The sequence below is a fragment of the Corvus moneduloides genome, chromosome 5 (assembly GCF_009650955.1).
Source record: "Corvus moneduloides isolate bCorMon1 chromosome 5, bCorMon1.pri, whole genome shotgun sequence".
NCBI lineage: Eukaryota > Metazoa > Chordata > Aves > Passeriformes > Corvidae > Corvus > Corvus moneduloides.
The window spans coordinates 22,888,302-22,904,209 of NC_045480.1; the positions used below are offsets into that span (position 1 = coordinate 22,888,302).

General features: G+C 37.5%; 1 protein-coding gene across 11 annotated transcripts in view; it reads left to right on the top strand.

Moving 5' to 3' along the window:
• The window catches only part of TBC1D1 (TBC1 domain family member 1), a 100,726-nt gene that overhangs the window by 44,432 nt on the left and 40,386 nt on the right, over positions 1–15,908 (top strand). For 10 of the 11 annotated variants that reach the window (XM_032108979.1, XM_032108978.1, XM_032108987.1 and 7 more), the window contains 7 exons: positions 3,671–4,204; positions 7,260–7,349; positions 8,324–8,428; positions 9,060–9,192; positions 10,602–10,693; positions 12,304–12,414; positions 15,397–15,525. In XM_032108979.1, the coding sequence (XP_031964870.1) occupies positions 3,671–4,204; positions 7,260–7,349; positions 8,324–8,428; positions 9,060–9,192; positions 10,602–10,693; positions 12,304–12,414; positions 15,397–15,525 (1,194 nt within the window). Of the gene's footprint in view, positions 1–3,670; positions 4,205–4,229; positions 4,370–7,259; positions 7,350–8,323; positions 8,429–9,059; positions 9,193–10,601; positions 10,694–12,303; positions 12,415–15,396; positions 15,526–15,908 lie in introns of those variants that run through there. The other variant, XM_032108986.1, reaches the window with a different exon arrangement.

Below are 15,908 nucleotides of genomic sequence, written 5' to 3' on the forward strand. Positions count from 1 at the left end.
GCTTACACTGATGTTCTATACTTAGTTTTGTGGGTTTAGGGAAATATTTTTAGGTCAGCAGTAGTGGTTTTTCTGATTACAGAAACAATCTTTATCCACTAATTACATGTTTATATTAAGAAACAAGTCAGAAAACACTTAAGAATAGAAGTATGCTAGAAAAGAGAATTTGCATGGCAGGAAGAAATCATACCTGTGTGCAACAGTCTTCCCCCACTGTCTTAGCAAGTTCAGATCAGTAGGCACAATTACCAATAGGTATGTATAAAAGCAGTTGGTACCTGTATCACGAAGGTGACATAGGGTGGCACCTCAGGAGGTCGTCTTGTTCAGCCTGCTGCTCAAAGCAGGATCACCTAGAGCAGGCTGCTCAGCCCATGTCCAGTCAGAGTTTCATATCTACAAGGATGGAGACTCTGCAACCTCTCTGGGTAATCCATGCCAGCTTGTGGCCACCTTTGTAATAAAAAAAAGATTTCTTTCTTATGTTCAGAAAGAGCCCACAAGCTTTAAAAGACTCCAAGCAACATTAACTTAATTCAGGAGCAACTTCATCCTTGCTGCTTTTTGATACAAATTGAAGAGCTATAAAACCTGATTCTGTTTACATCTTAATTAATTTTGGGAAGTTTGCAAGAGATGTGGTTACTGATCACCCAGTGGCATGCTGCTTAATCTGGAAATGTTCCAGCTGTGGTTAATAAACTTCTGGCTTCATCTTCATTCTAATAACCTGAAATAATTATAATATATTTATTTATAACTACTGTTTACTTCATTTTTATATACTCAGCATCCAGGTCTGTTTACTTGGAGAGCCAGTGTCAGAGGATACAGAGGGCAAGTGGATTGTTCATTTTCAATACTTGCATAAAAAGTCTGGAGTGGTACAGGTAGATAAAAAGAGCACACATCTTGATCAGGCAAAGAGCAGTTCCAGGGAAATAAGTATTTTGGGTTTTTTTTTCATTCATCATGGATCTTGTCTTTACTAATGAAAATAGATAAATGTTTAACATACGTAAGCATCACAGGAACGTGAGGTGGTGATTTGCTGCTTCTGGTGCTGCATCATTTGCCTAATCAGAAGTAATAAAATTTTATTAGCAGGCTGCAAATTTTTTTAGGTCTGTAAGTGAGAACAGAAGAGTCAGTGTTTTTCAGTAAGTGTAGCACGGAAGCCAGCTGTTACTTATCAATGACATGATTCAAACCCTAGCATGTGTGAAAATAAATAAATAAATACTCCTCTTGATTTTTCATCAACAGGCCTGCTGGGTCTCCTCAGACACAAGTTTATTAACTACTGCAGAGTCCTTCTGTGTGGTGTAGTGTCTTTCCCTAACCACTGCCTGTATATAAAGTATAGCCACTGTTGAATAGCTATTTTGTCAATGTCCAAGGTGTTTGATAACAGAAAACATTGAAGAAGTTAAATTCAGTAACTGCATGTATGTGCTGGATCCCTAATGCCTTGTCAGGGCTTTAGCTCAGATGCAACCCTTGCAGCACCTGCACTACTGGAAACTGTGCTTATAGGCATTGACATGTGTGTTGCTGGGGGAGCTTAACTGTGTTGAGATAGTGGCCCTCTTTGCCTGGGTGAAAGCTGATGTTCCTAGCTTTACCAAAGTAAGCAGAGTTCAGAAAATGTCTCAGTCCTTTGCTGTTGCCTCTGCAGCCTCAGCAAAAGCGGAGTTGGGATTGCTGGTCTCTGCATGTATCCTGGGCAACTCAGTAGTAAAATTGCCTGTGGCTGGTGAGTGCAGACACTCTCACAAGAGTAAAACATGTTTATTAAAAATTGCTAAAGCAGTTGCAGCTTCAAACATGGGTAGAATGAAGTTTTATGTTTTACTGTCATTCTGATATGTTATGCCACTAACAATTGTTCCTTTGAAGGATTATTGGGTAAATAAAACTGAGGTAGACCTTAAGCTCACTGTAGAGCAAATGCATATTGTTTGAGGTACTAAAGATTTGTTAGATCCTTAATGTTCTTCTTGTATACGATTAAGAAGTTAGGCACAAAGCTGCCTGAGCCCAAGGCTTCCCAACTGGTTTGTGACATATCAGAGAATGGACTTATGAATTCCTGACCATTCTTCCCTATTGTCTTTGCTGAATGATTAGCTGATGACTCATGCCTTGCACTGAAGGGTGAAGTAATGCTTCTCGAGCTCCTTGTTTGTTTTGTAATATGTACCTTACTGCTTTAAATCCACTAGTTATGTGTGTGCCTATCTATCTATCTATCTATCTACTTATCTACCTACCTATCCATATCTTTATCTTTGTTTCCTTGTCTATAAAAGGAATCCTACTGAGGTCTTTATGAGCACCCAGAATATTAATTCAGTTTTCAGTGGTCAATTTTTTTTCCCTCTAAGTCCTTTGTTGTTTTGTCAGTTGGTTTATGACATTACTGCATTATGATTAAGCAATAGATAACCATAAAAATGTCTGAGAAAAACCAGAGTCCAGGTCTCCAAAATATTGTCTAGGTTTAGGGATGCCTTTTCTCATCAGGGAGATGGTTCATCTGGGCTGCTGTTTTAGTCTGCTGCGCCTGGACTTCATCCTGTACTATATGCAATCAAATACTTGTAAGTAAAGAAAGTTCCAGTTGATGCTTGACAGGGGAAATTTGTTTTGTCAGGGAATTAGCAAACTTTGAATGGATTTTTCTCAAAGTAACCTGGGTAAATAAAACAGCTGGCAGAATTAGCAGTTGTAATCATAGATATAGATGGTGGCCTCACATATTTCGTTACAGCAGGAGCAGCACAGACTGCAGAAGAACCTTAATCTCCTGGCTCAAGCAAAGCAGTGTGATGTAACTAGGCCTTGGCCTCGCAGCAGCTTAGCAGACAGCATATGCATATCACTACCTTCTAACCATATCAGCAACTGAGACCGTTTACTGTCACCACAATTGTGTCACATGGCAGTTTGGGTTCTAATTACAACATCTGTGACCTGTAGCAGATTGCTGTCTCATGGAGATGCCCTGCAAGTCATACTGTATGTGAGGTAGTATTACTTAAGAGTGTCACTTAGGACACTCGTTTAGAATAAAAATGAACATTTAAAATAATGAATATAGTTATTAAAAAATACAGCTATTTACATTTTTTTTAAAAACCCACCAAACTGCCATAACAGTGTAATATGCTATTATGAAGGGGAAAGCAAATTTGAAAGAGACTCGTTAACCTACGTGACATGAGTGTTTGAGTAAGAGAAGGAAGTGAAAAATAACAGAGATTAAAAAATAACTTTACCAGTTAATTAGTCCATGGCTTCTCATATGCTTTCTGAAGTACTTCTGTCTTTCATTTTGAGATGGAATTTGTCATGTTATACTGGTTGCTTCAGGGGCAAATGTTTTACTGAAGATGATGAGCGTATCAAGGGACAAAGCTCTTTTGACAAAGTGTTGGTGATGGTGAACTCCTAGCAAGGAGATAAATCAGAAATTCCTCTTAGTATTTAACTGCTATAATGTGTCTCTTGAATAAATACAAGATCACTTCAACTGGTCTTTTATTTTTGAAACTGAATCAAAGTGTCCATTCCAGGAAAATCACAACAAGGGAGCCTCTTAATTTTGCAATTTGTTTGTCATAAAGCACCGGATGCTAATGTGTATTTTTTTCCCCACCTATAGGTGCCTGAGATTATAAGCTCTATTCGACAAGCTGGAAAAATTGCCCGTCAAGAAGAGTTTCAGAGTAATCTCTCAGATGTTGAAGACCTTTTTGCCAAAAAGTTTGAGGTGCTGTTCTGTGGACGGGTAACAGTAGCACATAAAAATGCACCTCCAGCACTCATAGATGAATGCATTGAGAAATTTAATCGTGCAAGTTGTACAAAAAATTCAGATTTCAACTCATCATCCCAGCAACATGAAACTTCCAATAACTTTGGAGGCTTCTCTTTCAGCAGCAAATTTCGGTCTGTATTCCAGCCCTTAGTCAGTGAAGAGGAGGAAAAAAGGCCAATTAGGAAATCTTTTTCTCAGCCTGGACTTCGTTCCTTTGCTTTTAAGAAGGATTTCCAAGAGGGAAGCCTTAGGAGTAACAGCTTTGTCAGGTCTTTTGAAGAAGATGCAATTTCACTGAACCTAAAAAGTCAACTCATCTATGGACACAGTGTTGTGCAGCCAACTGACATTGCAGAAAACCGGACTATGTTGTTTACGGTAAAGCAAGATTTGCAGCTTCTGGTGGCGTTTTCACATCTTGGAGTTTGGAGTGGAAAACACCAAAGCAGATGTTCTGACAGATGGCAGTTACTTCTTTGATAACTTAATTGCAATTACCAAAGCTTAACTGAAACTCGCCTATTTCTCTGGAGAGCATTACTTGTTAGTGCAAATTGGTTTCCATATTCAAAATAAGTTTATATTAAATAGTTTAAAACAGTACTACCTGAAACACTGGGCTTCTAAAGAAAGCTTTTAGAAAGTTACTGCAAGTCAGTAGGTAGTTGTGCAATTGCAGAATGGTATGTATACTTACACTAACTAGTAACAGCAGACAAAAATTTCCAGGTGAATGAATTACCTGTAACTAGAGCAGAAGGACCAAACCATGACAGAGAGCTAGTAGACTTTGCCCCATGATTAACAGTGTAATTGATGAAGGTGCTGCTGCTGCCAACATGTCTGTGTAATGATGGAGTAGTAGCGTAATAGCTTCTTATGGTACTCCACACGTGCCTCCACTCCTGCCCTGCTTTGGTGTGGCTGGCAATGCCTTTGCCTTAATAGGTGAGCAGCAAAACTACTTTCCAAGAACTGAGAAGCAAGTAAGGAATGTGGTATTTGTTCCTCTTGCAATCCTCACAATAGATAAGCTATGTAACAGCTTTTACATAGCTTGTATCTTCTGAGCATAATGCAAACCTGGAGCTGATACTGCAAAGGCTGACTCTCCTAAGGTCATCTTGGATATGTCAGCTGCTCTTGGAGTTGGGCATTCTTAAGGCCAGTAATGGAGTGCAGTGTGTGCAATTACAGCAGGCTTTTTGAAGCAGGGAAAGAGAATCCTTAAGAAGGATTGCCACTGTGTTATGTCTGTAAAAAATTGCATGCAGTAAATGTTGTAGTTAGCTATACCTGAATTAAAGCTTCTGTTTGGTTGTGGCAGACTGACATCAGACAGAGAGTGGAAAAAGATGTAGAGATGTTTCTTCCCTAGTAAAAAGAAAGCCACCTTCTTCCCCTGAGCATGCATTTCACATAGAAAATATAGGTACCCTTTGTAATAATAATGCCTAATTTTAAATAAATCATGACTCCATTATTAATTCATGGCACATATTTTAGAAATGGAGAAATTATAGTTGGGCTAGGTACGTCCAGATCCTCTTACTCCAGTGAGTGCATTTTTAATTTGTATTAAATAGATGTATCAGTTCTCAAAGACACCTGCAGCTTCAGCCTGAATATAACATCAGTCACCTCCTGGCAGGCACATTTCCAAATTGTGCGGCTTTGCTGATCTGGCTTTGTGTTTTGGGTTGCTTTTTGCCTGGGAAAAATATTGTTTAGTTTAGTATGTACAGCTGTATTCTTTTCCTATTCAGCCAACCTAAATTCAGCTGAATATAAGGAAGTGAAGTAACTCTAGTTTGTGCCTTCGGTGTCCACAAGCAGCAGCTCATGGCAGAGCTGAGTTTGTTGGTTTCCTGTCCCCGGTGTTCAGCAGGTTCTGAGTAAGGGAATGCAGGCAGCGTGCTCTGTCTCATCAGTTTGTGTCTGGCTACATATGAAACGCTTACAAGTAACTTAATATCCAGAGGGGAAAAAAAATGGTTGGTATGTTCTTAGCTACTTGGATTTCCCCTAGGACTGAAGCAAAGATTGGTTGATGAGGTGTGAAAAATATTCAGATTAGTTATCTACCAGCTCTCCTCACCTGATTCAAACAGTCCTGATTTTCATGCATTTTCCTGAAAAACTGCTTTCCTAGCCAGTTTCTTAGGATCTGGCAGGGAGGAGGAGATATTTTTAGGTTTTTCTTCTAGCTGTATGTTGGGGTGGAGGGGGAAGAGGTTCATTGGTTTGGATTTTTTCCCCTTGTTCAGTTGACTTTGAATGATTGCTACTGCCCAGGGACCAAGTGTGAAAGAATTATGTGGGACTGAGCTATAAAAAGGAGCCTCTTGCGGCAGGGAGGGGAAGGCAGCAGCAATCAGGAGGCAGCTGAGTATAGCCCCATGAACACATGCAAAGACAGCCCCAGGAACAATACAAGGAAACCAGCAGGCACCTGGGGAAAACCATTGTGACTGGTTGAAGTGAAAGAAGAGGTGGAAGGTGAATGCACAGGACCATTTTTAGGCATAGAGAGGTGGCACATCTGACTTGATCTGTTCACACACAAGATTTGTCCCTTACCCCTTTCTTAAGAAAGTACACTTATATGGGTGCTGCTCATGTTTTTATATGCATCTTTTGGGAGTTGGTAGTGATTGAAGCAGGTTTCTCTCAGTCATGCTCATGAGTGGATACAAATTCCACCTGCCTTCCTAAAATCTGATATGATACTTGTTTTTAGCAGTCTCTGATATGCTAGAAAATATGAGGAATTTAAATTTTTCTGTTACTATCTTACAAAGATGTTGCCAGAAGCTGAAAAAATGAAAACAAGAGTTTCACCTTAAAAATGCCATTTGCCCATCAATACTTAGCATCATCTTTTGACTGTACAAATGGCCTACAGATTAAATTACATTAGAAAATATACTCCAATAAATTCATTTGTGTCGTTTTTGAGTTACAGGCTTTAAATTAAATGTTACATGTGCCTTAAATAAATAAATAAAACTCTAAAAAATGATTAGGTGGAGTACGGGAAGAGGCACACACTTGGATTTAAATTTTAGAACAATCTCGTTAAGTAGCTTCTGTGAGTGTGGTACATTCCAAGACTGCAGAAAATAAGAAAAGGGAGTGTGAGTTTATTTCTCTCAGTTCAAAATAGGTTATTTGTGATACAACATTGCTCTCATCTATTTAAACATTATTTTCAGTCTCTTGTCTCGTTAAACCTCAGTGCCATAATGTGCAGAGCTCTCAATGCCAAATCAGTGTTGCTTCAGTATTCTTTCTGGTAGTAATATGCCAATTGGTATAAATATACAGGTAGAAAAGAAATTTGAAGTCTATATTCAGGAAACATTTTTATAGTGGGACAAAAGGAAGTGTAATGTTACTTGTTAGACCTTGCAATTTATTTTGCTCTTTTTAGATTGGCCAGTCTGAAGTTTACCTAATCAGTCCTGACACAAAAAAAGTCGCAATTGAGAAAAGCTTTAAAGAAATATCTTTTTGTTCTCAGGTAAGATTGTAGTGTATTCTTTTTCTCTTCTTTTATTGTTTAAATATTCTCTACTTGTGAATGCTCATGCTCTCAACATCAGTTTCAGTGATTGCTATTGAAAAGTTGCTAATTAATCAGTAATTTTATAAAACCATCATTCTTCTTTCGTGCTTTGCATTGTGATTTCTGAGATAAAGACTCATTTCTCTATGCAGTGGATGAATAATATTAGCTAGAAGGAGCACACTGGTCAGGAATACACTCTTGTTTGAGATTGCAGTGAGCATGATTCACCATTACTCAAATCTTGGGATCTCTGAGCCATATTTTTCAAGAAGTGAGAATGAAAGGAGAAGAATTGTGTGTAAGAGTAATCTGAAAAATACTTTAAAAATACGTTATTTTCAAGTATATAAGTTGCATGCGTTTAAACCAGTACAGTCTTCTGCCATGTAGAGGTGGTATATGTGATGCACTAAGGCCAAGCATGTTTCAGAGACTCCTCATTCACTATTAATCCATGTTCCTTGTGCCACAGAGTTTGCTTCTGTGTCCTTCTGCCTCTGACTTTTTTTGGATTGTTTTGTGGGTTTTGTTTTGCATAAATTACTTTGGTTTTGTTGACAGTAGCTTTCATCACTAAACATACAGGCACATATTCTGAAAATGTCAGAGTAAAATACATTTTGAATAGAATTTATTAGTCTCTGGGTCTGTTATATGGATCTTTTATACTTCATCCATTAAAAACAAAACAAAAAACCAAACAATGTCTGACTTAATTGAAATTCAGAAGATTCATAATATTCCATGATCAGAGGTAATAGGTTCTATAACAGGACGGAATTTTAATGGCCAGATGTCTTTAATGTAGCTGTAACAGAGATAAACCTATATGTAATGCTGTTTTGTTCTTTTCTTCCTGAAAGAAATACAGGTACAAAACACTGAAAGTAGATATGACTGCTTCATTGCTGTTTTTTCTTTGTTAGGGAATTAGACATGTGGATCACTTTGGGTTCATCTGCAGAGAGTCTTCAGAAAATGGAGGCTTCCACTTTGTTTGCTATGTGTTTCAGTGTACAGATGAAGCACTGGTAAGTGAAAGAAAAGAATAGCCAAATAGAATATTAGGCACTAAAAGTCTTCTATTACTCCATGCTCTGTATTTTGCTGAATGTCTTCAAATCCTATTCCACTCGGAAATACAAGTATTTCAAAAATGTAGTTAACATAGCAGTCTGCAAAAGACCTTTTCATTTGTTTTGAGGTTATAAGTTAAAATCCTCTTTAAAATCAAATACATCTTCCTTTCATTTCACAAACTACGTTAGACCTTATGCCTCTTTTTGGGGGAGTGTTTTCTCATAGGGCACCTGCTCTGAAAATCAGGACTACGGTCCCGTGCTCTAGGTAAGACCAGTGCATCGCAACTGCAGTAAGCTTTTATATCATAGACAAAAAAGGGTTTGATAGAGGGTAGGATCTTTTATTAGACCACAGTAATAAAATTGGGTGGCCTGGAAGAGACATGAGTTCATGATGAGTTTTATCTTGCTTGTGTGTTTGTGCACAGAAATGACATGAGACCAGCTTGTCCTTTTAATCATAAGCACATTGCCAGGCAAGGGGCAGTATCATTCTAAAAGACTGTTTTGTTTGTGTTAAGGAAAACAGAAGCTCAGTGGAAGAGTGAAATTCTGTTCTTTTGCATGCCATTCTTTTCAGGTTGATGAAATCATGATGACATTGAAACAGGCTTTCACTGTGGCTGCTGTGCAACAAACTTCCAAGGCACAGCCCCAGCTCTGTGAAGGGTGTCCTATGCAAAGTTTGCATAAACTCTGTGAAAAGATAGAAGGTGAGATTTAAAGAACTTTCTGGTTGAATATTTTTTCCAACAGTTTCATTGGAGGACAGTCTTGTATGTAAAGTCCTAAGGAAATTAATGCTTAAAAAGAGCTTGGGACTTGGGGTGGAAAGTTGAAAGCCAGTACTTTTATTTAGAGGACTGTAGTGTCAGGTTTTCCGTAAAGTAATAAGAATTTCCTAACGAGAGTGAAGCTTCTTTGTTGTGTTTTAGTTGAACTTTTGGAAACTATTTGCAAGAATAAACATTAGTGGGTTGCAGCTTGTTTGGCTCTATTAGCCATATAGAGTGCAGAACATCGTAGATGAGGAACCTCTGAAGGATAGATGCTGCAATAGCTGTGACCTATTGAATCCACTCAGAAACTGGCATTATGCTATCACTAAGCAGGAACTAAACAGTATGCCAGTTTGTGGTGTTGATCTATGCTCCTTCATGAAAATGCAAAAATTAGAATTGTAGTTGTCACCCAGAACAGAAGTTCAAGACATAAAAAACCTCTTTACATTCAGCAAATTTTGCAGTTAGATTTTGTTCATTTAAGTGATGTTTGGGGTGAATAAAGGGCAACAGCAGCTTGTCAGATCACATGACAGTGGCTTGTTGGAATAAAACCTGTCTAGTATTAATTTGATGAAACTGGAGAACTTTCAAAACTACTTTCACTCTATTTTGGTATTCAGCTAGCTGTGATTTTTGGGAAGTTTCTTAAAGGCAAATGATCCTTAATGCCTTCAATCATGCCATGTGATTAATCGTGTCGTCTGCTTTTGAGGGAGATATTTCATGATCAGAAACTGAAGTGCACAATACTGTTGATGGTTTGCTGGTTTTCTGCAGAAAATAGAGGAAAGGAATTTAATCCAGGATGAGAACAGAAAAAATAACCTGAATGAAAGGGTAGTCTGCTTTAGACTGTTAAAAATGTTTTCACCAAGAGGCAAAGCAAGAACTTCATTAACATGCAATAAATTTACTCATTTGCAGAAGGGACCACAGCATAGAAACTGGAGAAAGTGAAAGGGAATTATATTTATACCGTAAACAAAATCCAAGCTGCACTGCATAAAGCATCAATGAAGCAGTCTGCTAAAATGCAGTAGATTGTGGGTTTATTTTATCTTGTGTGATAATGGAATCTTCAGCTAAGAGTATAATCCTGGTCTGTGCTCAGTAAATCTCCTCATTGCAGAGTTCATGTCCCTATGTTTTAAAGACATGAGTTTAGTAGTAGCTTTAAATTAATGTAGAGTACTCTCTAATGCCCTGTTATGAAATCATGGAATGGGTCAGCTCAAATAATTGACAAGCTTTGGCTTAAATTGTGGGCATATATATGTGATTGATTAATTCTGAAAAAATTGACCCTGTAATTTGTTCTTTTTTGTTCCTCTTGGTAGGGTTGCACCCTTCTAAGACTAAACTAGAACTACAAAAGCATCTAACCACACTAAATAACCAGGAGCAGGCCTCTGTTTTTGAAGAGGTTCAGGTAAGCTTTGTTTCCTACAAGATTTTAAAGCAATTGGTGGTTTTTGCTAACATCTCTGCGAAGCACAGAAGTTATTTTCATTTTTTGTGAATCATTCATTATTTTTGTTTAATAGACTGTTAACCAGCTTGTGCTTTAATTTCAATAGCATTGTTTTTCTAGAGCTGTTAAAAACTTATCTTTTGATGAAAATGACTTTTATTCATTTTTCTTCCCCTGATACTCCTTGCTTTCCATGAGGATGTTGCCTTCTGACTGAGTAAAACTGAACACATTTTTTGTGGGTGAAGGCAGTAACTTGTGCTATGAGGGCATTCAGACTGTTACTTTGACTAAAACAAATTACTGTAACATTCCCAGATCAGAAAATTTCTTGCCTAAAATTTATCCTAGATTTTAATTCTTGTCAAACTAACTAAAGAAGTTAAACTTTCTATCTTCTTGATTAAATCTATTTTAGAACAGAGGAAAGCATAGCTGGATTTTAAAGAGATGATGTGCATTGTAGGAAATGTCACTGGGATTGACACATTGTTGAAGACTAAGAAATTTCAGACTTTTTAAAAAGTAATGTTTCCTTCCTCTCTTGAGTCATTTCAGTCTCTTTGTGTGTTTCCATGTGGCAGTTTATCACACAATACCAAATTTGGAAGTTACTGTGTGGGACCAATTCCATGAGCTAAGTGCTTTCTTAGCATACAGCAGCTAGCAGCACTGGTGCCTTTTAGTGTTCTGCACACAATCTAAAGCTTCTAGTAGTCACAGGAAACTGTTAATTGCTTCTGGTGAGGGTCTGCAAACGATTAACTAGCTAAAACCAAGGGTAAAGTACAGATCTCCTGCCCATCTTTCTCAGCAAACTTTCCCAGTTGGACAGCCTGGACTGTTGCATTCTTGCAGATCCATGTATTGTTACCATGATTTGCATTTTTAGGTAACTATCTGCCTGTGGTACTTTTAGTAATCTAATGTGCTACCTTGACATTAACTAATTCATACTGTATCCTCTGCATTATATCAATAGGCTTAAAACAGTGTATGTTTTTCAAAAGTTAGGTTTCTGGGATTAAATTCTTCAATAAATTGTTTTGAAATCTTCTCTCATAATAATTCACATTTAAATAAAATGCAGCACAGACACATATGTTCACCTTTTGCACTAATTTATAAAAGACCTATGTCATTTCCTAAAAACTAGATGTCCAGTATGAAGGATTTCTAGAAGTGTTGTGAATCCTATCTCTAGGACAGTACTCCGTGTGTGCTACAAACTCAGAACTACAGTGGTTCAGTTTTCTTTATATCAAAAGAAAATTGGCAAAAATATTTTTAAAGCTTTTATTTGCTTGTGGCACTTTGACAGCTGTACTGTTGTCCTTCGTCTTTCTTGTAAATTCTGTCATGTATGAAGTGAGGTCGAGTGTTTCTCTGTCTGTATTGGTGCTTTGCCTGGGACAGTGGTGTCCTCTGGTGGACTGGAGTAGTAGCATTAACAAACTAAACTTGTTCCTACGTTGATGATTTATTACAGTGACAAATGAAAGGAGTAAATATTTGCTAACTGTTACACAAATGTCTAGTTATTGTGCTTGTGGTGTTTTCAATGACAGAAATTAAGACCAAGAAATGAACAAAAGGAGAATGAGCTGGTTATCTCTGTTTTGAGAAACATGTATGAAGAAAAACAGAAGGACCATGTTCATGTTGGAGAAGCAAAACAGGTAAGTAATCATTCAGTTTTAGTTCATGTAAGGAGAAGCCAGGAAAAAATTTTCCTTTTGATTTTTTTATCTTTCCAAAGGCAAATTTCCATCACTGGCAATTTGAAACTTCAGTGTGTAAGTAATAGTAAATACTGTGGTTTTTTATGATTCATAGACTATTGTCATGCACCAAAACAGATATCTCAGATTTTGAGGTCCCTGGTACAGTCTGATTTCAGGCCTAGGAGACAGAGGTGCAAACAAGGCAGACTACTAATTTGTTTATTTGTTCTCACTGCAATGAAAATTCAATACATGTGAGAGAATGTATAATGAATTTGTGATTGCTCTCAGCTGATCTGTGGCATTCGTCATCCCACTGTCAGTGTTGAGTCAGTGTAATGACAACACATTGGATTTGATCATTGATAAAGCCTGTTCCGTTTACTCAAGACTGAAAGTTACTTCTTACATGCAAACGACCATTTGAAGTGGCCTTAAGATGAGGAAGATTGCTACAGAAACAGCAGCAGAGACTCTCATCCATGTCCAAAGAGATGAGCTACCTTTTATTCTCCATCAGATTCCATCAGTGCTGTTTAACTGGCTATTTATACAGCACAGTTAAGGTTTTTCCAAAGGGATTAGTGATTTTGGATGCCTTCGTTTGTGAGTAGCTACCTTGAGACAAGTCAAGGAGGTTAGTATTTAAAAAAGGATTCCATCCATTCTCTGGAAACTTTCAGTTTCAATTATTTAGACCCTTTTAAAAGTCTTTACTGTCCCTCTACTCTTGGTTGGTAATTCCGTTGTGATGACTGCTGTCAGCTGTTTGTGATATAAACTAGCAAATGAATATATGGAGGGTAATTAGACCCATGAAGAAATAAGGAAAGTAGCAGCAAATCTTCATTTACTGTATTTTCTCTTTGTTAATCTCTTCTCCTTTTATGGCTTAGTAGCTAATTATTGACTTCCCTGAGTGAACAGAAAGAAAATTGCATATTTCATTCTCTGATTTATTGTCTTGGGCATCCCACCAGAAATATGCTTTTAAGAAAAAAGCATTTCTGTTCTGGCATAAGAAGAAGAAACATTGCCTGAGGTCGTCTATAATTATACCTGAAATATTTTTATTTGGTGTAATGCTAGCTGATAATCAAATAGTTGTCAGTCACAAATAGCTTGGAAATAGGGATATATAAAGCAAGATAAGATCTTAGTATGTCTTCAGTGATTTGAAAATTTATAAGGCCTGCTGCAATCTGTTTGCTCAGTTCCTGAAACCAAATTGGTTAATCTGACACTTGCAAAGATGCCAGTGTTCTAAGAAGAGAGCTGACTTCCCCTCAGTCTATCATTTGTCTCAGCATAACATTTTATATTTACTCTGATAATTTATCTCCAGACCTGTGTAATAGCAGATACCTTTGAACACATACTCTGTTATTTGTCTCAGCAGTCATTAAGCAGTGGCACCCTGATGTCCCTGTTCCCTTCTGTTCCGCATATTCATTTCCATGCTTTTCAAACCCTTTTTTTTAAATATATTTAAATCAGGGGAGAAAAAAAGATGAAATGTGATACTAGTACATGGATCTTGTTTAACAAAAACACTTCAAAATAAGTGTCTTTTCATAAGAATGTAATAGCAAGCAGTATCTGATTTACACTTGGAGAATGAGGGAGGGTGTCGGGGTTTAGGAATAGTACTCCCCATGCAGTGTCCCCACCAAGACTCTCCAATCCAGACACCTGCTTCGGTGGGATGGAGAGGGCAATTGGAGGCACAAAAGGCAAAGATCACATGTTGAGATAAGAACAATTTACTGGAAATAGCAATGAGGTAAGAAAATGACCAGTAACAGCAACAATACTAGTCACAGAGGGTACAAGCAAAGAAATTATTCACACAGAATCCACCCCCCCAATAACAGACAGTACTGGAAGGCTCCCTCCTGAAACATTTTTCCGACTGGAAGGGGCCCATTCTCCCTGGAAGAGGGACCTTTTCCCCCTACCTCCAGCAATGACAGATGGTATAAAATACCCTTCAGGTCCTGGCCATGCCCCCTCCCAGCTACTGCAAAAATTAACCTTGTCCTGGCATAACCATGACAGAAAGCAAAAAGCAAATACATGAGCCTGTAACTTTGGCATACTGGAAATAGGATGCTTTAAAATTATACCTAGACAGGACAATTTGGTGGTGGTTATAATATGCCATTCAGCTGCCCATGTGCTAATAATTGCACAGATCAATCATTCAGATCTCTGAATTTAGGGACAAGTAGGGAGGGCTACGGTGCCTGTCAGCTTCAAGATGAAACCCCCAAAATAGCACTGAAAACTGGGCTCTGGTTTCTACTGCAGGTGTTGGGCTTGGATGGTAATATTTGCATCATAATATAATTTTCCTGTTTGCTACATTAATCTTCACCAGCACTAAAAATGGACTGAAATATTTATTTAAGAAGCAAAATTCTCAATTAACTGTTAGCTTTACGGTGGAAATGTTTCTACTGGTGAAATATATAGAAGAGTTAGATTGTTACACATTTTCCTGGCCCTTAGAATGACCCATTTTACTACAATGGAGAAAGTTGGGAGTTCCTGTTAATGATGAGATTTTGATTAATTTCTTAGTTGAAGAGAAGGAAATCCATCAGAAATCTAATCTGCTACACTTAAACATTTAGAATTCGTACAATTCTACATTGGCATTAAAGAAAATTTGTCAACAGAGCCATAAATCCCTATCAAAATGGCAATTCTTCTGAAGAATGCTAGTTCACTCAACACATTTCTTTTAAGAGATTTCCTGTTCTTATTTTAGGATAGTTTGTTAAACTTCAGTACTGGTATCACTAGAGAAAAAGGCATGAATAGCAGAGGACACCAGGAAAAGTACTGATTCAGGTTACAGTAGTCTTCAGACTGTTCACTGAGATTTCTCCATGCTGTTGAGTATTTTGCATTTCTGTTTTTAAAAACTTGCAGGCTTCACAACCTCTGGCTGAGAATGCTGTAAATGAAGTGTCCAGCAGTGCTCCGAGATTCAGATTAGATATGTTAAAGAACAAAGCAAAAAGATCTCTTACGGAATCTTTTGAGAGTATTTTATCACGTGTAAGTATCTTCATGTTTATTGTCTTTGAACATAATGTCATTGCTTTGTTTATTTGAGTGATAGAAAAGTCTTAATTGTTATCATTCCAGGCTGTAGCCCAAAGGTTATTAAAGTCACAGTGACAAAAACATTTGAGTGTACATTTTAGATGACAAAAAAAGCAGGGCTTTGGTAGAGAGAATACCAAGTCCTGGATGAAGTGAACTGATTCCTAGATGAAAAAAGTGTGTATGTGTAGGCATTTCAAAAAATTAATATGAAATTGAGCATGAGGACTTACGAAAAGCAACAATTGTTTGATTTCTCTTTTGGATTTAGAAAACTAAAACAGTAATTAAAATTGTTCACTCCTCTTTACGTAGGAGGAAAGTATGGAGGAACT